Source organism: Chelon labrosus, assembly GCF_963514085.1.
Source record: "Chelon labrosus genome assembly, chromosome: 17".
NCBI lineage: Eukaryota > Metazoa > Chordata > Actinopteri > Mugiliformes > Mugilidae > Chelon > Chelon labrosus.
Window position 1 is genome coordinate 11,489,743 of NC_140350.1, and position 24,879 is coordinate 11,514,621.

The following is a 24,879-nucleotide window of genomic DNA, read 5'->3' on the forward strand; positions in this document are numbered from 1 at the left end:
TTTGTCTGTTTCCAGTTGTTGTGGATGCCAGACCAGATGCCATCAACAACGGGCCACATGTTTCTGTTCCCCAGTTGTTCTGGTACACATGTGGTGTTCCCCTTTCCTAACTGTATTATTTATTTTTCTGTTTCCTTTTTTTTTTTTTAATATATATATATATCTGCAGTTAAAATTGCAGTACATCTTGTTTGGCATTACTGAGAGGAGAACATGAATAAATAAAGCGTTTAAAACACTGTTTATTTAGTTTTTTCACTCTGTCGCGCTAAAGAAAACAGAAATGACGTTCATCTGCTAAAAACCAACAAAGATAATGAGGAAGGTGTAACGTCTACAGCAGCTAGCTCGTTCCAGAGTGACTTGCTCGCATCTTTTCAGTCAAATCGTTTGCTCTTGTTGGGTTTTGCTCAATAATTCAATGGCACCTCTTCGCATAGTGGTTTATGAGTACAGGGGCGTGTATGAATAATTCACAGGTATGTCATGTAAAAATAGTCAACAACACAATGTAAGACGGGGCTGCTTTAGAGGTACGGTGAGAGTGAGCGGAAGGAAGATGGAGGAGAGCAATTGAAATGGACTGAGCAACGCTAGAGGAGGAAAGAAATGTGACTTAAACTTGAATCCAGGGGTGTCAAACATACGGCCCGTGGGCCAAAACCGGTCCCTCGGGGGTTTCAATTTGAGCCCGTGGGATGAATTTGCAAAGAGGGAAAATGATATAGAAGACATTAAGTGCATTAAAAATTTCAATAAAAGTAAGTGATATTCCTAACTTTGCCACTAGGGGTCACACTGTTTTAGTCAGAGTTAAGGCTGTTTTAAAGTACTGCGGGACATAAACGCCGTAACTTACGCAGGCAGCCTGCGTCGGCGCGAGCCATTTACGCTTGTGCGCTCGTCAGTCTGGCTCGCTCTGTAAATATGCTAGTCGGAGCTGTGTCTTTTTTTGCCACTAGGGTTAATTTTTGTTTCTACTTCCTGCTTCACTTTCAACAACGGCGACTGAAACTTTCGCCGAAACTTCGCTGAAGACAAGTCGTACAAATGTTTGTATCTCTGAACCTCCTGAGTTAACCTTTCCTCGATGTATTTCATCTTTATTGACCCAAAACAATCAATTCAAAAATTGCGGAGATGGAGAAGCAGCCGGAAATACTAAAGCGGAAATACGCTACTACAGAGCCGACCATTTCTGGGGAGGTGCACGGCAGCTACGGCGTTAGGGTCTGGGTCAATTTGACACAGAAGTCTAAGATGCCTATTAAGGACACTTACAAAACACACTGGAAAATATGGAGTTGTATATAGCTGTATAGGTTATTATGCTATCATGTCACTGGTCTGGTTTGCTTGAGATCAAACTGGGCTGTATGTGGCTCCTGAACTAAAATGAGTTTGACAACACTGCTTTAATCAACATTTTTCTGAACAGCAGAGCTATATTGATATATGTCTCACTATCTGAACCAAAAGTAGCAGAGGAAATCAATAAAGGACAACCAATTTTGTGATAAACTTAGAAATACGTCTTCATAGTTTGTCAGTGTTACTACACACTGTCTTAAATGTCTGCTTTAAGCTTGGATGCATTTTCCTCTGTGTTGCTCCAGCCACCCTTGCAATCCCCCTGCAATCCTTCCTCGGTTACTGTACATGATGGATGGCCTCCAGCTGCCTCCCACTGGCCTTGGCCTGAGGTAAGTTCACTTATGCTGCGGTTCACATTCCAGCAATTACATCCACATCCTCCATTTACTTATTTAGTACGAAAGCAATCACATCAATGTTTAATTCCAAAAGGATGACAACTACTAATCTCCTATCGACTCGCCAAATTAGTAAGAGGACAGTTCCAATACGCTCTGTTAGAACTTTTAGAAAGTTAAAAAGATGAAAAATTACATCTTTGGTCACTTCTACGCATTTACAACCAACACACACAGAAAACCTTTGGAGATATGGTGATTTCTGTTCATTGAACCTTTATCTGAAAGAGTAACCAGACCCAGTAACACAGTCCAGCATGTACAAGCATTCGTCAATGATAACTGAGCCTGGGAAGCGTCTGAATTTCTTGGCAGAACCATATTCTTGTCAGCACTCGAGTCTTCCATCTCTGTCTTCTCAACAGATGCTACAGCAGCCCTCTGGCAATCAGACGCAGCTTGATTCATAGCTCTGATTTCTGATTAGATAAACTCACGGTAGACTGGCCGACACGGTCACCCTTGAAATCAATTTCATCATTGCCTACATTTTTTTTTCTCCATATTTGCAAAGCGGTGTTTATTCTGAATCTGTGCAGAGATACCTAAAACAGAGTATGAGTGCCAAATGTTGGCAAAGGAGTTGGCCCACCTTTCGTCCTTGTGCTTTGATTTATAGATGCTTTTACGCTTGAACTGTGCACTCCTTTCCTGTTTGGCAAACAGCGTATAATGCAGAGCCAAGGCTGTTAACATTTTAATATTGCAGGTTTTATGACTGATGCATCCACGATATTGTCCTGGATATCTTTTATTGCCAACTTACATTTGCTTTGTCTATCTGAGTTGCATAATTTTTCGAAATAGGACTCAGTTACACCTCGGATATTCCCATATAGTTGAAGTGCAACAAAGAGTGTCTTCTGTGAAGTACACATTATTTCAGTTACAGATAAAATGAAACTATTTCGACTTTGATGGAGAGGCAGATGTAGGTCCGAGTTCTAAGGTACAAGTGCATATAGAAACCCAGCGAGGATGGTAAAGGAGGAAAAAAAGGTTCAGGTTCATCACAAAATGGACTTATATCGTCTTAACAAGCCTGACCAGAAACTGCATTTCTTTTCAGCAGGTCGACTTAGATGTCAAATTCACGTCTACTGAATATACCCCATGAAAAACAATCAAACAGCGTGTGGGTTAGCAGCTCTGTACGAGTGGATTAGACAGGTTTAAATTAAAGTTTTATAGAAACACTTCAAGCTGCTGCATGAGGAAAAGGAGACTCTCCTTTATACTGCACCGATAGAAGATACTACAGTGGTTTAGTCCAACATTTGTTTCATTCCTCATCAAAAAGTGCAGCAACAGAACACATCATCATTTCCCTTAAATCTACAGATGACTCCACATCTGTCCTCCAGACAGCGTGCAGGTCCTCGCCGAGATAAAAAGCCCTCGCACTCTAACAAAGACACAGCTTTACCTGACAGGTCTCCCGCCAGCTCTGGACACAGCCACGCTCTGGAGGCCAAAGGTCACAGCTCCCCCCTTTGGCTCTACCTGCCACCAAGCTGCAAGGAGCCATCCCACCTTCCCTACGAGGAAGGGTAGCACCACCGAGGAAAGATCCATGATTGCACGGCTGACACGGGTGATGATGGTGACGATGGTGGCGATGGTGATAGTTGGGATGCTGCTGACAGCTGCAGGAACGTGGAACCTCCCGACGGTCACCACTTCCACCCAGATCGGCGAAGCAGCTCTGCTGTTTCCTCAGGTAAGCGGCCGTCATCAGAACATATGCTCACTTCACCGCTTTGTATTCTACTTCTTCTTCTTTTTTGGTCCTCTTCTGTGGGTTTACTTGAACACAACACACTATTCTGTCTGATATACGAGTCCCTTGCCTTGGTAAAAATGAATGATGAATAAACCGAGTGGCTGGCTGGCTGCTGTATGGGCTACACATGCAGCATGTTTGTGTGTGTGAGAGAACTGGAGTGTGAGGACAATAAGAGAGAGAAGGGGAGAGAGAGAGAGAGAGGGAGAGAGAGATGAGAGGGAGGGAGTAAGAGGGAAGAGAAATATGAAGGGGTGAAGCAAGTTACTGTATGAGATAGATTGAGTTAGAAGGAGGGATAGACAGATAGACAGAAAAGGAGGGCTAAGTGAGAGAGGAAATGAGTGAGAGAGGGAGAGAATAAAGGAGATGAATGAGAGTAGGATGGAGAGAGGCAGATAAGAACAGCAGGCGACAGAATAATAGTTGTCTGTGTATCGGTGCATCTCTCCGTCAATAAACGACTCAACTGGCAGTGATGCTTGCCAGCATCCGCACCTCCAGACAAAAACAACGGATGATGATTAGCACGGCCAGGATCCGGAGACAGCAAATGGACTTGGGCTACAAATCCCTAGACTACTGCTACAACGGGTGTGGCTGGATCTTAGAGATCAAAATCAAGGAGTTTGTCCTTCCATAATTCAAATATTACACCGTTTCAGGAAAGAATCAATAATTCCAGAGACATGAGCAGGTTCCCACATAGTCACAGGACATTTATCAATACCAAGTACAGTACTTGACAGGTTTGACTCTGAAGTACAGGGAGGGAGGATGCAGTAAGGTCATTCTGCGACTGAAAAAGCAGCATACACCGATCAGCCACAACATTATGACCACTGTCTGGACAAGTAAATAACATTGACCATCTTGTGACAGTTCAATGTTTTGCTGGGAAACTTTAGGACCTGGCATTCGTGTGTATGTTACTTAGACGTGTAGCACCCACCTAGACCAGAGCAGGCACCCCCACCCCATAGCAATGACACTCCTTGATGGCAGCAGACACAGGCACACACACAAAAAGGTTTAGGAACAACGAAGAAAAAAACAGAAAACAGCACAAGGTGTTGACCTGGCCTCCAAATTCACTAGATCCCAAACTGATCAAGTATCTGTGGGATGATCCACAGAGGCCCCTCCCCTCAACCCATAGGACGCAAAGGCCCCCACTAACGACATTGTTGCCAGACACCGCAGGACACCCTCAGAAGGCCCAGGTCCATTTTCTGATGAGTCAGAGTCAACGGTTTTGGAGGCACAAGGGAGACCTACACAATATTAGGAGTCATAATATTAGGTCATAATGTTATGCTTGATCGGTGTATACTTTGAACCTAACAAAGACAAAAATGCACTGTGTTCAGTGCAATACATCTAAATTACCACATGGGGGCGTCTGTTGCTCAGCTTTCAGCTGTAGACTTGTCTATCAACAGGCATTACATTAGTATCCTTGAGAAAAGCCTGCAGCCCTCTTCACAGACACACAAGGAGTGTACTCATGTTCTGCTCAGTCACTGCCTAATGACAAGTGCGCATCTGCAGTTTTAGCAAAGATTCACTCAGAGCAAATCAAGATGTAATTCTGAAAACATTCAGAAATAAATATTTCACCAACGCCCAATTTGACTTGCAGTGGGGTAGTCAACCAGTTTGTCTGAGGAGCAACACTGGTACAAAAAGGCAGAAAATTGCCCTGTGTTGTTTTGTGGTACTTGCAGTATCTGTGAGTCAACTTAATGTACTGATATACTGTAGTGTTGGATTTGGCATAGTGTAAATACCAGCTGCACCTACACTCCATAATCGTGATTGATACCAAATGGAGAGTAAATACAGCTTAGCTACAGAACACTTCCAAGCTGACGGTATCATGGCGTACTATACTGTACCCCTACCTTAATCAATTCAGACCCAAACTTTGGTTATGCAATACAGTGAAATCCACGGATCTGCTGAATCATCTGATACACATACTGCATTTATTAAAAAAAACACGCAAGACACATAGTCTACATCGAAATAGGGAGAAAGAGAGGTGATTCAGGCCAGGATGAGATGCAAACGTAAGTGCAATGTCTCAGAGATTTTGGAATAGAGGATCCCAAATGCAACTTTAATTTGGCAGCTCAAAAACTACATTTTCGTTTTATTTCTTTAACTCATCAACTCTCAACTCTATTTAAATGATAAATTAAATTATTTGTCATTATACAATTGTACAACAAAATTACATGGTCGGATGGAGGGTTGGTCCTGAGCCGCTGCGACCAAGCGTGCCGCCACTATGGGCCAACCTGACCCGGCGCCGAGCATCGTGGTGGTGATGATGGGAGGAAACCGGAGTGCCCGGAGGAAACCCACGCAAACTCCACACAGCCCGGGCTGGACTGCCCCGGTGGCAGTCTGCTAAGTTTTAAATGACGGTGGTAACTTGCAATGGCTCTCTTGTGGTTCTTAACTCGTTATCTTTTACATTACAAGGAGCTCCTGCAGAAGTATTACGAAGTAATTTAATGGCCAGTGCCAGGCAAAAAGTTACACCTTCCCATTCTTCATAGGTAAGTCAGATTATGAGGGAAAAAGTCTCACATTCTCAGTGCCACAGTCCTGCTTTGTAATCCTTGTACTGGAGACAATGTGGTAAAGCACGAAAGCAGCATCCAAGTGTTGATGCAGCAAATGGGAAAATCAGAAGTTGAGAAACAAACTATTACAGCAGAAGGCTACAAGGTAAGTAGCATAATGCTAGATTTCATGCAGTCTCACAGCAAGGTATGTTTAAATATCTGAGTGTCCTTTCCATTATAGGCTTGAAGACAGGACATGCAAGTTAAAAAGTTTTTGTTCAGAATGAGCCCTGCCTGTTGATTAATGCATCTAGGGAGTGGCTGATCCACCAATAGAAGTGTACATTTATCCTATTTATTTACAAAAATATATTTCTAATATGTTCAAATAGTACGTCTAACTACAGAAAATAGTGTGCACGCATATTCAAATTGCATGAAAGGGAAATGATGCGGGAAGCACACTTCTTTCAACAAATAACGCAGAGTGCACCACTTGACCTTAATGGTGAAGAAAATTCATGCGCCAACACTCATTGCCAGATTGGCGAAGCACTTCCTCACACATGCAGCTCTGTGGTCTGGTCTGACGCTAGGTAGGTTTTACAAATCGGTCATTGAGTTATTCATGTTAATATACGTTCTGATTGGCGTCTTATTGTATAATCTCGTAGCAGCATACCAGCATTTCACCAAGCTATAGCAAGAAGTCAGTCCAGTGAGCAGGTAGAAACTGACATTTTATCATATAACGGTATATTTAAATTCATGTTTTGCCTTTAAATGAATACAGATAAAATCACTTTTCCAGAAGTTTACACAGGACAGTCAAACTCATGAGGGAAAAAAAGTCACTGGGACTTCAAGAAAATTAGATATTAAGAAAGAGGCGACTCACAAGACTGGACGACTACGGTGTTGAGATTAAAATAACCTTGCCCTATAATCCTGCTGTTTAGATTACGCATTTCCAGCTGCCTTTGGATCTTTTTATGTGACTTTACTGTGTACAAGGTGCAATAGAAGCCTTAAAAACTCTAACCCCTTAAGACAAATGCATGCCAATCAGTCTCCAAGCTCCTAACCTCATCCCCAGTGCCATAGTGTCTCTTCTTCAGCTTCTCGGTCAGCGTTTGTTTCCACTTGCAGACAGTAACTAGCGACGGCCATCTGACTGGGCTCAAATTGAGATTGAGCCCCATGCTCAGGCTCCCAAGGTCTGGAGCCCAGCCCCGCAGGACGTCCATGGACAGTCTCTTCTTGAGACTCCCCTGGCCCTCGGAGTTTGGAATGTACAGGAGGTTTGGGGCACTTCCTACATGAAGAGCATAGCCCACGGATGAGTTGCTAATTATGCTGTCCCACCGCCGCTTCCCCATAAAGCTCATCTTTAAATATATCCTGGGCGACAGAGGTCACCGAGCAGGTCAGAAAAGCTTCCTCAAGCAGCCAAGCATTCTGCGTCTATAACGATATTCCAGTGAAGAACACAACAGTCATTTCCCACTTCTGCAGGAGTAGAGTAATCCATGGATCAGCTACGAGCCACGTCTGAGCACATAATCTTGAAAAACTCCTCAAACATGAGCTGGAGTGAATTAGATGCCCTGCCACAGACCCATCTGCCCTCTTTACAAGTTGTGTTTCGGCGCAACACAGCACATTCTTCACACGGGAGGACTTTAGAACAATGGATGTAGTGGAACTGTCGAGCACAGATGGGTGATTTTGCTCCAGGGGGCTGAAAGCCAGGGGAAAGACTCGCGACACATACTCAATATATCTGATTGGGTGAGAGCTGCAGCAGCTGGGACCATAGACAAGGATCCAATTGGATTAGGCAGGGTAGAGTGCTGGGTGCGAGAGCCCACCGATATAAATCACATGTAGCCATAATTAATGCCTGAGGGAAGTCCGCTCTGTCAGGAAGCCAAAACTAGATTAGAGACAAATCGATGAAGAGCGTCAGAAAAAAGGAGGTGGGGCAAGACTGGTCCACGCCAGTAACAAACTACCAAAACACCACAACGAGAAAAAAAAAAACTTGTGACTGCAGTGGAAGGTAAGTAAAATACAATGCTGAGTGCTGAAGGCTAATTGAAAATCACAGAGAAGAGATTTAGCCAGCGACGAGAGAGATGAGCAGCTTCGTCTGTGTGCTGCCTTCTATTCTTCCTTCTCTTCCCTCGCGGTGTCTGTCTCTTTCGTTTACTCGTTTATCATCGAACAGCCCACAACCACCTCCCTCCCACACACAGGCCTCTTGCGTCCCACTCCCGATTCTCCCTGACCATTGTCCAGTACATCAGGCTGAACAGAACAGAACATATAGACACTGGAACAACTTAGGCCTCAGGACCAGACTGCCTCCAAGCGGCGTCTCTATCTGCTTCAGCGCCGGACGACCGCAGGATTACACTTGCCTGGTGTGACACTGATAACAGCAGGCACAAGAAAAGCAAGGTGGAGGGAAAGCAGGGGAACTTGCAAGTTGACAGGCTTGGAAAAAATATAAAAGAAAGAATCAGACAGAAACCTCCATCACGCTGCCATGTTTCTACGTCACCTGCTCCTCGAGATGCTTGCCAGGGGCGCTCTTTAAAAACCCCATTCGGCTATCATGCTACCGGAATACGCCATCCATTATTGAAAGGAGCTGCTTCCCACATGGCAACCGGGTGCTTGGCCCCTGGGACATCACGGACAGAACGACCGAGGGAAAGAAAAACGGACAGGGGAAGAGATGGAGCTGCAAGCGGGAAGCAGAAGGGAAAACCTGATGCTTTTAACGTCTACAATGTGCAGAATCAGACCAGATGAATCCATTATCTGTTGCTCCATTAACTCATTATTTCATTTAATCTCAGTTTACGGACACAGCACACAGCACACGCCACTCTCTTCACTCTCCTCTCTTAGAACTTAGCAAATACGTAGCACCCTGCCTTCTGGTGCTCATGATAATCGTGACGGGTGATTTTCGTGGCTCTCAATTATGATGTCTGGACTTTGAAGTACTTTGCACTTTAAAAATATTTCTTAAGCAATTAACTTGTTAAATATTGCAGGGGTTGCATCTCTCCTATGGCAGAAGCCTGCAAAGCTCGTTCTGTTTATGCGCAGCTTTGTTGGGTTCATTTTATGTGGGCTCACTTTGTAATTAGAATATCTCTGACAGCAGACATCCATTCAACAGCTGTGGGTGTATCTGCGTCCCTGGCTAAGTCCTTTTGGAATAAAGCAGAGTTTGGTGTGGACAGCTGTTGGGACAGATTAATCTGGGGTGTTTGGAGAGCTAGGTATCGTTTGAAGTGGAGAGCCAGGTAGCCGTCATCGGCTATCGTCATCATCCCTGTGACAAAATGAGAGAAAGGAGGCAAGGAGGGTTGTTACTACTAGTACTACTACTATAGAAAGTGTTTTGTGATCATTTTAGATGCTAGTGATAAGTTAACAAACACCAACCAGGCGTAATATTATGACCACCTTCCTAATATTGTGTAGGTCTCCCTTGTGCCTCCAAAACGGTTGTGACTCATCAGAGAATGGACATGGGCCTTCTGAGGGTGTCCTGTGTTGGAGAGTTGTATGTGGGGGGCCTTTGGGTCCTATGGGTTGAGGGGAGGGGCCTCTGTGGATCATCCCACAGATACTTGATCAGTTTGGGATCTAGTGAATTTGGAGACCAGGTCAACACCTTGTGCTGTTTTTCTTTTTTTTTACGCTGCTGCCATCAAGGAGTGTTATTGCTATGGGGTGGGGGTGCCTGGTCTGGTCCAGGTTGGTGCTACATGTCTAAGTAACATCCACATGAATGCCAGGTCCAAAAGTTTCCCAGCAGAACACTGAATTGTCACAAGATGGTCAATGTTATTTACGACACCTGTCAGTGGTTTTAATGTTGCGGCTGATCGGTGTGATTATTAATAAAACAGTAAAGACAGAATGTCTGCCAAACATCCGAGTATCATAACAGGTTATTAAAGGAAGTCCATTATTTGGGGCATCATTTGAGTCACATCATTTGACTATTTATTCTTCGCCTCGGTCTTGGAATAAGATTTTAAACAGGACACGAAAATAATCAGCATAATACTACAAAGAAAAAAGTGCTCCTGTCAGGCAAACCCCATCTTTCACTTATTATCTTTCGCCACTGTTTATTTCATTTCAAAATATAACCTGGTATATGAAGTCCAATTAGTCCAGGTGCAGGCACCCAGTATGCCCTCACTTTCTGGCACTGTGTTGCCCAACATACTGCACAAGAGGCCCAGCTTTCAGCGTAGAGATACTGCAATGAATCAAACATACAGTAACTGAATATGCTATACAATTGCTGTATTTAAAGCTCAATCTTTAAAGCTTAAATTATTTCATACACAATTCTGAAAGATACCGAAAAAATATATTCATTTCTTTCATTTCTAAATTGACTAGAAAGCATTGTGGCACAAGCTGATTCTGCAGTAGATGGGATCTCTATTTGAGTGGTGACATAATAAGTTGTGTGGGGAAATATTGCTCGACAGTGCCAAAATGAAAATAAAAGTTTTTGCTTCTGGTGACAGCTTCAGATAAATATATTAGTTTTTGAGTCCTTGTCTGAAGTAAACTACTTAGAGCTTGGTTACTATGGATTCAACAACTCAGCCTCAGCGCTACGATAAAGGCAGAATAAAACACCCAGTTGAAGGCCGTAAAAAGTTGTGATTTAGTAGGAATAATGTCTGGTTTGAACCCAAAGCTGCCTTCATCAAGTGAATTTCTATCCAGTGCTCGCTCTTCTTTCCTTGGTTCCTATCACGCCTCTTTATAACTTTTTCTTTTCCTGGACATGCTTGGCACGGTTGTTTTTCCCACCGTCCACTTGGGATAAGGAACCGATAGCTACAGGGGCATGAACTTCCTTTGTGCTGTAAATCAAGGCTTCACTTTCCCAGGTGGTTTGGAATCTGGCGGCAGACAGAATGGCACAGTGAAAGACGACTTACGGAGAAGCGACATAAATGCTGACGGCGTCATTAAACTGTACATTTACTTTGCAATAACAAGTTAAAGTAAAAAAAACTTGTCTGTTTTCACTTTAATCGGTGTGAAAGACTCTCCGTTCAGCCAGCGAGGTGAATCAGGTGCATCTGTCAAACGTCAGCGAAGAAAGGCTGAGCTCAGGGACAGAATGAATGAGACAGGTGAATCAGCTGTAATGAGCTGAGATAGAGTCAGCGTCTCTAAGGTCAGAATAGGTGACTGGCTTTCCAAGTAGCAGGCTCTGTGTCCCTGGTTGCTCCTTCTCCCTCTCAAATGAGGCACAAAGGACAAAATCAACGCCATCATTTTCACCCGAAGTCAAACCACTAACACGCACATCAGCAGCACTATTAATCAACAGGTACACTGAAGCAGCACTCGTGGCTGCAGAGCTACCCAAACCCCTTTAAGACAACCTCTCAGGGAAACCTACCTTATTTTTCAGCAATTTAGCTTTCCGTCTATTCTGCACAAGCCGTCTCCCGAGCTTCTTGGCATACCAAATAGATGCAAACATAGCGTCGGGTCAGATTAGCGACAGCCCAAATGGCAAGTGGCTCTCGCCGCTCTCCGTACGGACAGCTTGATCCCTATCAGCCGAGTGTAGCGCACAGGCAGGAGCAACAGAAAGGGAGAGAGAGAAAGAGAGAGAGGGAGGGAGGAAAGGCAGAAGGAGGCTGAGGGAGGGAGAGCGTCTGCACAGCAAAGTCAGGTCTCCACCGGCCGCACGACCAAAGAGAAAGAGAAGCAGAGAGACGGTGGGAGACGGGGGTTAAGGGAGAGAGCGTCATCGGTATAAATTGAAAGAACCTGAGGTATCAGAGCTCATCATCCTTAGCCAACCATAAACAGCCAGGACCAAAAATGAACTGTATATTGAATGTCTTTTTTTAAGTTATAATCCTCAAGAGTTTCCTCTTAACAAATATTATCATGACATCAGCTGTGTGCAGACCTCTGTAATCAACTGGTAGACTAGTTCCGCATCCAAGTCAGTAATAGAAGAAAGGGAGGGAAGAAAAGAAACACGCCTGTTCCTTTCTACTTTAGAGCGTTTGTGTTGACAGCGTATTCCGGTTTACCCTACCATAATAACACGGTTGCCCTTCTATTAACAGAGAGGAGGGCTGCGGGAGGCTGCAGGAACGATGACACCACAGAACAGAACAATGATAAAGTGCAGGGTAGGGAGGATGACGTTGTTGGGTTTTTCTCCGTCTCCGCCTGGCTCATCCTCTCCCGGTTCGTCTTACAGCAGAGCTTTCCGTTTTCCACTGTGTCAGACGGTTTGCTCTGCCAAGATTTGACAGCATCCACGTTTTATCTTTTACCCCTCTAACAGTGCGATTCAACTTTTTCTTTTGGATATTACAAACGTATTTGTGTCTCGTGTCAAAGACTATTTGATGAGGCTCGGCGTTTCATCTAGGCAGAGACAGACACAGAGAGAAACACAACAACGTCATCCTCACTACCCTGCAGTTTATCATTGTTCTGCTCTGTTATGTCATGCTATTCAGGCAACAAATGGTGGTAAACAAAATGAATCAGTGTTTTCTTGCCTTGCAAATGATCTGCTGATGAGCCGCAACTCAGAGGTCTCAGTGTATGGCGTGTCGGCGGCTAAGGCAGACTTTCAATGAAGACACAATGCTGAAGATTAAAATGTAAAATGGGGCTGATATCTTTGGAACCTGCTGTGAAAAGGCTGCTGCTGCATTTGACCTTTACGTGGTAGAGCTGAACTATTTAAGCGGCGTTAGTGATTAAATTTTCCCCGCATCATTAATTATTTATGAAGACTTTAGAAGTTCAGTTTTGGCCATAATTTTTTATTTCTTTGGTTCTTTTTCATATTCCAATACAGTAAATTGTCACTGCAAGGCTCAGTTTGTTTTCAATACCTTTGTGTGTTCTATAGAAGTAGGGAATTGCCATGTTGTAGTCACGAGCGAATTTTGAAACCAGTTCCCGGCAGCTTACCCCAATATTAGTGCACAGTGATTGGATATTTACTCGTAGGTAGGGGTTTCTTCTCCCCAGCGTGTGGACTCAAAAGCACACACAAACAGAGGCCGTCCGGCGCAGCAAGACTCAATTCTGAATCAGAGGCAGAATGGGAGTCTGCCAACACACTGTTTGGATTTCATTATGGGTGTGTTTGAACTGATACAGAAGACAACTGGGTAATCCTACAGCCAGAGACATGTTGCTTTAAACTAATTCAACCCAGTGAGATCAGATGATGCTATGTACGACTATGTTGGTGGTACTCCTTTGACCAAGCAGTTAGATTGGCCGGGATCAATTTTCGCTAGAGTATGAACAGTTTCCAGGGGAGGGGGGACCCAGATCCACCAAGCTTTATGACTTTTTAAAGAGGAACTACTGTTTTTTACAACCTGAACCTTATTTCTGGCATAAAATACGATTGTTTACTCACCCATATAACTTTTGTGTCATTTGTAGTCAAACGGGAGATATTTAGATCTGCGTATATCCATATAGTGGGATTGACTGGGGCACCAAAATGCGGAAAAATATTCAGCCATGTTGCAAAAAACTAGCATGACTATGATGATAACAGGTAACTCTGGACTCAACAGGGAATAGCACTAGCGTACGATACCAAAATATTGGTCAAATGAACGAGTTTCGCGGCAGATAATGCGTCATTTAGAGGCTGCATTTCGGTGCCCCAGTCACTCCCATTATATAGATATACGCAGATCTAAATATCTCCCGACTGACTACAAATGACACAAAAGTTATATGGGTGAGTAAACGATCGTATTTTATGCCAGAAATAAGGTCCAGGTACTTATTTCTTATTTTCCATTTTTCTTTTCCATTTGAGTTTTAATGCCATCCATAATAGTCATTGTATTACTTTACTACTGAATGGTGACATATATATACACATGCATTATAAGAAATGTGGCACATGCTACTGAACATACGGCATGTTTTTATCTAAATTTATCTAAACATTTGGAAGAGTTTCCAATTAAAATGGAACCTCTGTGCTTTGACTTCATTACTTATGAAAGCCTAGTATGTACAACAAATACACAAGCTAATTATTCACTATTATGTTTTTTTTTGAGAAGATGGCCAATTTACAATTACACAGAAGCAAACCCTAATCTGAATTAACAAGCCACCTTTAGTAAAAATGCATGACTTACTTTAATTAGGGAAAACACACAGGTTGTATTTTCAACAGTATTAAAATCACATACAGACCTCATTTAGCTGTAGTCATAATGAGAAGCAGTTTTCCTAATTTTGTCTTTTTCAAATGGCTTTTAAGAGTCCCACACGATGCTCAGACAGTCAGACTCCATCTCGTGATTTCAAACCCTACAACCGTGTTCTGTAAACACTAGTCGCCTTTTCTTTTTCACGGCTTTCCCTTCCCTCCGTTCTAAAGCTGACCACTGACTTTGAGTGCAGCCACCACTTTTTATTCATATCCACTGATGGGTTTTCCATCACGAAAGAAGAAAAACTTTCCTTTAAAAGAAAACGATTAGATTGCACAAAATTGACCTTTTACAGAAACCTACTAGGATCCCAGAGTGTGGTTGCAGGATGGAGCGCAGAAGCTTTCACAGTAGAGAGATAGTAAAATGGTACTGTGAGGTTATTTGCAGTGTGTCATTACATTCAGTTTCAGTCTGATGGGAACTTCTTGAGAACAAACCATCAGCAGTAGAGGTCACTTAAACTTTAGGACATGCCATAACTGCTATCTGTTTCCTCTCTCTCTTGAAATAGTCTTTAGGTACCAGCAGCAAGAGATGAGTGTAAGGTTCTGAACACCTAGATGATAGGCTGTACTAGGCAACTAGGCATGATGACTTCTTTCTACTACTATGCCACAATACTACTCTAATAAGACAATTAGACGTCATAATTTAAACCATTTAGTGTTGTTTTGAAATGATTGTTAGTTGAACTGTGTGCAGATTAGTAGACTTGATGATTAGTCGACTTCACTGCTGTGTCATGAAGCTTTAAGTATCATTCGACTAGTCACTGATCACGTGGCAATAACAACATGGACGCCTCCGAGAAGACAGGTGAGCAGTGGTTTATCAAGTGTGTGGAAACACTTGACTAAAGAGGAAGCCCATTCTACCGGGACATGCAGAATATGTGAGTCAGCCCTGAAATACAACAAATGTACTACTGTAATGCAGACTCATCTGAAAATGCACTCGCCAATGATAGCAGAGGAGCGGCCCAAATCCTCTCAACATCAGTGAATTGACAACTTCACCAAACGCCCCGCGGTAAGAGAGAGAATGAGGCTGAAAATCAACAATTTGCTGGTGAATTTATTTAGATCAGATTAGATTAGATTAGATTAGATACTTTAGCTGCCGTGCACAGAGAAGGTTTCAGAGAAATCCAGCATTTTTTTTAACCCAGCTACACTATCCTATCTTACAGCTGTGGACTATTAAATGCAACCGATGGTGTTGAGTTGCAGCCTGTTTTTATACAGGCTATGCGTATCTGCAGCGCACAGTATGTAGCGCATGAGCTATCTGTTCTCAGCACGTTTTCTGGTCAAGAATATACATTTGATTGTTGCAAAGCATTACTTTCTACTGTGTTTATATTAGTGACTAGTTTGGGGTCAACTTGACTTTCATAACTTTCAATAGCCTGCTTTAAAAAATCTAAAGTTGTGTAACCTCTAAGGCGGTATCACAAAAAACAGTAACATTTAAGCAATTGCTAGGTAACTCTCCACTACTTTTGAGTTAATTGTGTGATCTGGTCCTGATCAGCTTTTGTTTGCAAGAGTTTTTTTCACTCTGACAACAGTGAAGTTTCTCGAGGCCTTTGATAGTGTTTCATGGTGAGAGTCAAGTTTCAATCTTTGTTCCTTCCAGTGAAAAGGTAGTGAGACAACACGTCATGGAAGGCTTTCGACACCTGTCCAAATCGGACTGACCGAGGCAGAAAGTACTTTGATATCAGCCCATCTACAGAAGACGAGGAGACATTTTAAAGAATCTCTTTGATGACTGGAAGCCTTAACAGTTCCTTTGATCCAAAAAGAATGACTGTTTTATCAAGAGCATAATGAATATTCATGCGTTTGTCGTAATTAACATAATTTTCTGTTTAACCTTTATATAATAATTTAGTTTGAGTGACGCTTCTTCACTCAGATCTTGGTTATCTCAGCCACTGTGTGTGTCACTAAAACAGATCTGACGAGCAATTGTGCTCCATTGTCTTAAAGCAAAACACCTCGTCTCTCAATATGCCAGCATTTTAAATTAAGTTTAAAAGCCCAAAACGCTTTTGGGCTTTTATAGTGTGGGTTGGTAAATGTGACATTTTGTATATAAAACCTGTCATCGTCATAATCCTTGAGCTGAAAATCAGTGCATGAATAAAAGCATGAAATAGCCTCATGATGGGAGCGATATTCAGCGAGCTTCAAGGACATAAGTCAACTAATCTGTTTTACCTCAGCTCAGATTCACCACTTATCAGTTTAGACTACAGAAACTAATAAGAAACGAAAACACTGACCTTCTGTGTTTGCATAAGAAACAGGTTTATATGCTGCTTATATGCCATAGTTAGATGTATGTATGTCGATCACCTCCTGCTGCTTTCTTCCTTCTCTTCTTTCTCTTCTACTGTCTCTACCTGGATTGTTAATGACGCCATATCAATAAAAGTGAAGTGATTTGAAAACACTACAAAGAAACCTCGATACAACTAAATTACAGTATATTAACTTAGCATTCAAATATAAACTAGCACGTTGCAACTTGTGAACTTCAACCTTATCGGAAATTTTCAGTTATGAGGACCTCTGATTTGGAATAACGTCTTCTTTCTTCTTGTGAAAACTGTAAACACAGCCCCATTTGAAGGCAGCAATCTCTCCCTTTGTGCTTCGGCAGTTTGTCTGTCTTCCCAAGCTGTGCTCCCTACCTGGATCTTTTACCACCTGCCTGCTTTCTTGTTTCCTCAGATATCTGCCACGTGTTTTCCCTGGATGTTTCCTTTTCATTTCACTAGCCTGATTACCCCTGAACTCATTATAGGACTACCTGCTAATGCGCTTTTTTGTTAATCACCTCCCGTAACGCTTTTCATTCCAGTGCTCTTTTGTTTCCTCGTTCTGCCGCGTTCCTCTCCCGTGCCCTGTGTTTGTGCGCTCCCATTTGTAAAACGTGATACTTGCTTTTTCTCGTCTCGTACCAAATCTTTGGCTTGAATGGCTATTTGCAAAATTCTATCCTGAAGTGTGTATTTGTAATGTTTGCCTGAAAATGACTCCCCTCTTCACCACTGCTGTGCTACTAGTGGCGCCATTGCTAACCAATGTCCCCAGTAACTCACAGTGGCTTGAAAAACCAATCTGAAATCAGGGCCTCCCATTGTGTGGATAAAAATGGGATGAAAGTTTTTACTAACAAGATGTAGTGTTGATCTGACCTCCGCTACTCCTCACTGAACATAAACCAGAGACCGCTGCCTTCGTTAAACTGCTGCTTACGGCAAACACACGTCCGCCTGCTTGATTGACAAGCTTTCCCTGATCAGAGCAAGAGGCGAACAATAAACAATGCAGCAGTTCAAATCAATAATGTCTTTTCTGAGTCACACTCTCCAGTCTGCGGTGCTTGATTTTCACCAGTGAGGGAGGAGTTACACTTCCTCTGGTTATAGACAAACACATAATTCTTGCGTCCCTGCTGCTTTATGCTGGCTGTATTAAAGCAATTTTTCATTCAATAGACTCAAGGCTAAAAGAAATCAAATGGGATAAACTCGCATATTGTTGTCCTGAGTGTCTTTGTGATTTGTGGTTCGAGTTAAGTCCTCCTCAATGCTATGGGGGAACCAGGCCACAAGGAAATTACACCCAGAAGTAGTAAATGGTTACATTCCCAGTAAATGAGTATGTGTATGCTGAAAACAACCGAGCAGAACTGAACTATGCATTTGGTTTTGATTATTTTTTTTTTGTTTATTGTTCATTTAATTTAAGCACTAAATCTTAAGTGCAATGACTAATATCCCAAGAAATAATTAGAGCACTTACTAATTGCTCCAGCAACACAGTTCATGAGGCGTATTCAATTTAGTATACCAAAAAAACTCTTATGTGTGAGGGGACTCATCGTGTTAAGATTATGCAACGCCTTCCCTGTACAGATCTAATAAAATCTAACAGTAAATCTCATGGTATATAATCAGCTGGCCTTGTACAATTTGGGGTTACAGCCCAATTAATACAATTTGCATCTCCTGCATGAAAAAAACATATACACATCGATCAGGCATAACATTATGACCATCTTCCTAATGTTGTGTAGGTCTCCCTTGTGCCTCCAAAACAGTCGTGACTCATCAGAGAATGGACATGGGCCTTCTGAGGTTGTCCTGTGGTGTCTGGCAACAGAATGTTGTTAGTGGGGGTCTTTGGGTCCTGTGCGTTGAGGGGAGGGGCCTCTGTGGATCATTCCACAGATACTTAACCAGGTCAACACCTTGTGCTGTTTTTCTAGTTGTTCCTAAACCATTTTTGTGTGTGTGTCTGTGTCAGGCTACATCCTGCTCTGGGTGGCTGCTGCCATCAAGGAGCATCATTGATTGGGGTGAGGGTGTCTGGTCTGGTCTAGGTGGGTGGTACATGTCTAAGTAACATCCACATGAATGAATGCCAGGTCCAAAAGTTTCCCAGCAGAACACTGTATTGTCGCAAGATGGTCAATGTTATTTACTACTCCTGTCAGTGGTTTTAATGTTGTGGCTGATCGGTGTATAACCAAGTGGCCAGAGTCATTAAGCATGACTCTAAAGGACAGATTCCCTCAGCTTGCTTTCTTCTGTAAGGCATTACATGACAACTTTTCTATATATACTATTAAAAATGACTCCTATATTTTCTTAAACATGGTGTGCGCTTTTGGGACTATTTAAATTAGTTATCCATAACATATGGGTGGCTGGGTGTAGTGATACATGGTGATTAACAGTGACAGATTATCGTCATATCACAGAAACACCACATCAAGCACGTGGGACTTGCCGGCAAGCAAATGGGTCACAAACACACAGAGAGTGTTATTTTAACTAAGTGAGGGTATGACAAAAAACGGGAGCAGCCCACAAGAAAAATAAGACTGCTTTTTCAGGCAATGGATTAAGAAAACACCCAAACAAAGTCCATGCAGCACTGAGGAGACGTCAATCTTCTGGATACCCAGAAACAAGGGAGTTTTAAATAATATCCAAAAAAAAAAAAAAAAAAAAAAAAACACAGTGTGGAGTTTCCTCAGAGGTAAAATCAAAATAAATCAAAACAAAACTTGCCATGTAGTTTGCTGTGGTCACACCCGGGTATGCAAGATCAAAACGGGTAACCAGTGCAGGCTGCAGGTAAGAAATGAAAGACAAGATCACTAGCCAGTATACTTAGGTAAAAGAGAGAAAGAGAGATAGAAACAGAAGGACGAAGGATGCCCTAATGCAGCAGAGTAAAAAAAAAAACATTAGTAATCATTGTACAGTGACGTGTTGACTGGAAGGAGAGAAGAAGAATATTCAAAGAGGTTAAGACTGAATGAAGATGAGAGGAAGTGGATCACCGTGGATTCTTCTTGCAGCGTCAATGAGACAGAGCTTCTTTCCCTCTGGGACATCACACTGACATATGCAAAATCAATTTTACTAATGATCGCTGTTGAACTAATGGGTGGCTCAAAATTCATGTGAGAAAAACATCAACAATGTTTGGTTCAGAACTCGTCAATAAACGATTATCAACTGGGGCTGAAGGGCTGCCAGCACTCAACCAGCCTTCATCCAAACTATCACTCAGCGTCATGGAGGTGAGGCTTACTAATTTACTAATTTTCTCTGCAGCACACCGAAGCCAGATGCCGGTTAATATAGCTGGAGCCACACATCGTCGCTCCGTGTAACATTAACACAATAAGTGCATTAACTTCAGATGTTAATATTGCCAGAAAGACATCTGGTGCATCTCCACCTGAGACCTACATTTTATAATGCACGACAAAGTGTCACTGACATCAGCACGCAGCACCAACAGATATTGCTTCATGACGCATATCAGGTAGAAGGTACAGTCAGATCTAAAGAAATCAGAGCTCCTGATTGAATCTAGCGTACAATGATTTATTTGTAATCACGCATGATAACCATTTTGATGGAATAAAGTGTTTTTCTTCCGGAGAAGAGTGGCTTCCTTCAGCAGAAATAATTACTTTAGAGAGATTAACTTAATAAATCTCCATTATGTAAAAACACTCAACTCAAGAATACATGTTGTCCCAGGAAGTGTAGCACATTTCTACGATTAGAGTAAATCACAGTCTGTACTGACTGAAATGCTGCAAAAGCAATTCTCTGCAAACTAAAACACAGAAAACATTCAGGGCTATTCCTTCCCCATTAACTGAAACAGTCGTCGAGTTACGCTGCCTGATAGACACAGCAAGACCTTCAGTCTGTTTCAACTCTGCCCTCTGCTGGTTCAAACCTGAACAGACACAACCGTGCCACCATCTGAGCTTTAGCAGTTACCGACGCTAGTTATTCACATGGTGCTAAGGACCTCCAGGTAGCTCATAGTCTATACCTCCTAACCCAGCTGATACATGGACTTTGCATGGAGGCATGATGTTTTGTAGGTAGGGAAAGGCACTGCGATGTTAGAAGCTTGAGTCCAGATTACAATGTGCACAATGAAACTGTGTGCAAGTAACGGTAAAGGCAGGAGGAAGGGTCCTGTGAAGATGATGTTTCATCATACTCAGCTTATAATTATTTATATTATTAACAATGTTATTCTATCTGCTTAACGCAAAAGTAGCCAATAAGGTACAAAAACATCTGTCATATTGATGGTCATATTCATTTAGGCAGTCATTCACGGAGCTGAGTTGAGATGAAGGTTGGCGGGGCATGGTTTCTGTGCCTGGTGCTGAAAAAGAGCCACACTGGGAACGCTAGGACAGGCGTCGGGGTGCTGACCTTGAGAGGAGAGATGTGGGAGTGTGACACGAAGCCGTGCACATTCTCGATCTCAGACAGGTTCTTCTCGGACACGTGCACGAGTTCCGGGGCGCGCACCTCATTGGTCAGCCGCGGGAATCCTTGGTCTAGAGGTGGGGAGTCGTCTTCTTGGTAGTGATACTGCTGCAGGTGGAAAGAGAGAAGAAGCAAAGTGTGAGTGAGTGAGTGAGAGAGAAAGGGTTAATAAATTTGTATTAAAGCATATAGTACCAAAACTATTATCTTGATCAGCTGTGTGCATCATACTGGCACAAATTATTATTACAATTATTAAATTTTAAGATTATAATTTTGAATGTGTCTTACTCTTGATGAAATCATTGTAAAAAAAATGATTTTCTAACCTGAAATAATGATTTTCACAATGAATCAAAAGTGGTGCAGATAAATATACAGTGCACACACTGTACAGAGATCAACTTGGCAAAACTACATACCTTCATTCTCTCTATACCATATTTATGAACATGAAACATTAATTATACACGGGCAGTGTCTAACCTAGAATATATCAGGTTTTATCCCCTGCAGACGCTCTCTCAGCTTACAGTACATGTCATAAGCTCCACCTCCTCCATGTTAGTGGATGGGATTTGGGCCAAACTAAAACACTAAAAATACATTTTTTTCAAGGATGTTTTCTGTCATTTTAGGTAGTTAATATAATTGTGATGCATGTTCGAGTGTCAATATTTTGGATAAGTTTCGTTTTAGTTAGTTATTTGACGCTATAGATGTGACATAATGGCGATTACCAGTTAGCATGGCAACTGGCAGTCGCCATTATGTCAAACGAAATCACGAGTGATCATCGATAACACCGTGCTGCGCAGACTCTGGCTCCAAACTCGCAAGTTGCCGCTGCCCATATCCCCGAGAAAACACCATAAGTTTAGCTAATGCAAGGAAGTGTCCATACGTTGTCCATATTTATATACAGTCTATGATTGAAACAGTAATACAATTTTGTTTCCATGGACACTCATAGTGCCCTGAAATTGAACATTTTGAAACAGCAAAATGTTTATTTGACACATAGCGGATCCTTGATTGAGATAATAAACCTGTTTTGAAACTGTATAAATTTGAAATTTCATGTTATCTTGTAGGTAAAAAGTCTGAGAAATGAATCTGTAACTTGGTACAAATACAAAGAATGATCTCATTGTGTGGTCAGTTGCAAGGATGGGTGCGATTTGGAAGGGATGAATAAAAAAAAGAAAAAAAGAACAATGCCCGCCTCCCCTCTCTCACCCAGGGAGCGTTCATCAAGGCAGGGGTCATGCAGGGTGGGGACTGGCCGTTGTGGGATGATCCCTGTATTGCTGGTGGCCTGTTCTGGAGAGAGCAACAGGACCAAATGTAACCACCAAGAGCAATTGGCACAGGTCAGAGTTAAGAAATGTTATTTATCACATCCAGTCAATCACATCCAGAGTCTCAAGCACACAAGGCGGCACAGAAGCAAAAACACAGCAAGAAGCCCATTCACTGAAAATGGCGTTACGGCACTGTAGGTGGCTAAGAGATTCTGTAATAACACAACAAATGTCAGTGCATGCGGGAAAAAATGTGGTCAGGGTACAACACACACAGAGTAGTAACAGATGGGCAGCCCCAGAGGAACGATCATATCATCTCTTGACACAGTTGCACACTCGAGTCAAGCTTAATTATTGGGCTGTAGACCTCCAACACAGGCATGACACAGTTCAGCAGAAATCTACTGGGTTGTAGCGTTTCTCTTTAAGACAACAACACAGACATCTGCAACAAATAAAACATTATTCCAGGAGCACTCACAAACAGCTCCCGACCTTAAATTGCTAGTGTCAACAGCGTGAATTTGGAAATGACACTCGTGTCAAGATGACATTTGATCCAACCAGGAAAAGGAGCCTTTCAAAGCGACTGAACAGCACTTAGAGAACAAGGAGCTACACGCAGAAGTGATTTTCATTCAAGTGTGTGACTTGCTGCGTCGCCGAGATGCGAACAAATTTTTATCACCCCAGCGATCACAGTTATTTCTGATGACGCCTAAAGGCAGCAATGCAAAGCAATGCAGTGTAATGATAGGACGCTGCAGATGTGGGCCAGAGATACAGTAAATCCGCTACCAGGGCTACTAAAATTAGAAGTACATTCTGTCATTTTCCCTTGCGTTGTCATGCATGGATTATCTATGCTGTGATCCTGTCAGATATAATAGAAACTAAATAAACAAGAAGAGCTGGCAAAGTAATGGATTTTAAATGTGTCATTATGTGTTCATGATACAACAGACAGAATGAGGAGATTCATGCACAAGATAAATGGGTTCAGGTAAGAGATGAAACAGCCTGTTGACTCCTATGTCAGATAAGATTTGAACCATTATTTATCTTGAGAAGGGACAGCAGGGTGTCATGGTTGACTCTATTAATTAATGTTGAAGACTGCAGCAACCGCACTCCTCCAATCCTCCTCCAATCCAAAAAACACTTGCATGTTTATCCTCCCGGGACTGTATATTGCAGTGGTGGGCCATCAGGGCCAGAAAAGTCTCTCTAGCGGTCAAGCTAGTCAAGCTAGCAGTTCATGTTTATCTGTTGCGATCTGCACAAGCACATCGTCCCCGTTAATGTTTTGATAAGTATTTTTTGAACTCACGACAGCGGAAGGAGGAGAGGCTATCACTTTGGTTGAATATCTTCTTAGAAAATCATTTTCACGGTTGACTTTGAAGGATATTATGAGGAAAGATCGTCCAACCTTGGAGCTAGGTAGCCTGACCCAGCTGGGAAATGGTGTGTCCGCCACTTTCAGGTCAGCGACTACGGGCACTATTAGGAGAACTCTAAATTGTTTCTTAAGTTCTGGTGAGAAAAATGTATTATATTTCCATCTTTTATGTATATTTTTGTCATTTTATTGGGACTGGGCCTTTCTGTGTAGAGTTTGCATGTTCTCCCTGTGTCTGCGTGGGTTCTCTCCAGGTACTCCGGCTTCCTCCCACCGTCCAAAGACTTGCTCATTAGGTTCATTGGTGATTCTAAATTGGTCGTAGGTGTGAATGTGAGTGTGAATGGTTGTCTGTCTCTCTGTGTTAGACCTGACATAGACTAGTGACCTGTCCAGGGTGTACCCCGCCTCTCGCCCGATGACAGCTGGGATAGGCTCCAGCAGACCCTGCAACCCTAATAAGCGGTTACAGAAGATGAATGAATGAATGAATTTATTGGGACACTGATGCTTCTGCTGGATTTGACGTATGTGGCACTGGTGCGCAGCTGCAGGTGAAAGGAGACTTTCTGAATTGTTCTTAGTGAGTTTCTTGCTTTAGCAATGGCATTCATCTCGCTATATAAGCGATTCGTCTACGATGCAACGTCCTGTTTTATTGCGTATCCGTATGATGTTGGCGGTTTCTATAGCAGCGGTGTCATAACAATCGTATTAAGAGGTGTTTTCAATAAGGTTGCAGGGGATTTAAGGCCTATGTGGAAAATGCACAGCCTGCCACTGCTATATTGTTAATTTTCTTGGGACTTTGGAATAATATTAATACTGAAGGTATAAAATTTGACTGTATTTTCTAGCCATGTTAGCTGTACCTGACTTGATGGCTAATCAGAGCTGTTTTCCA

The 24,879-nt window shown here is 42.5% G+C and overlaps 1 protein-coding gene across 1 annotated transcript in view; it reads right to left on the reverse strand.

Annotated features, from left to right (window-relative positions):
- dlg2 (discs, large homolog 2) overlaps positions 1 to 24,879 on the reverse strand; it is a 96,063-nt gene that overhangs the window by 35,797 nt on the left and 35,387 nt on the right. The window contains exons 3-5 of the mRNA XM_084565524.1: positions 22,506 to 22,589; positions 21,210 to 21,374; positions 19,524 to 19,583 (exon numbers count right to left, since the gene is read on the reverse strand). Of these exons, the coding sequence (XP_084421650.1) occupies positions 19,524 to 19,583; positions 21,210 to 21,374; positions 22,506 to 22,589 (309 nt within the window). The remainder of the gene's footprint in view (positions 1 to 19,523; positions 19,584 to 21,209; positions 21,375 to 22,505; positions 22,590 to 24,879) is intronic.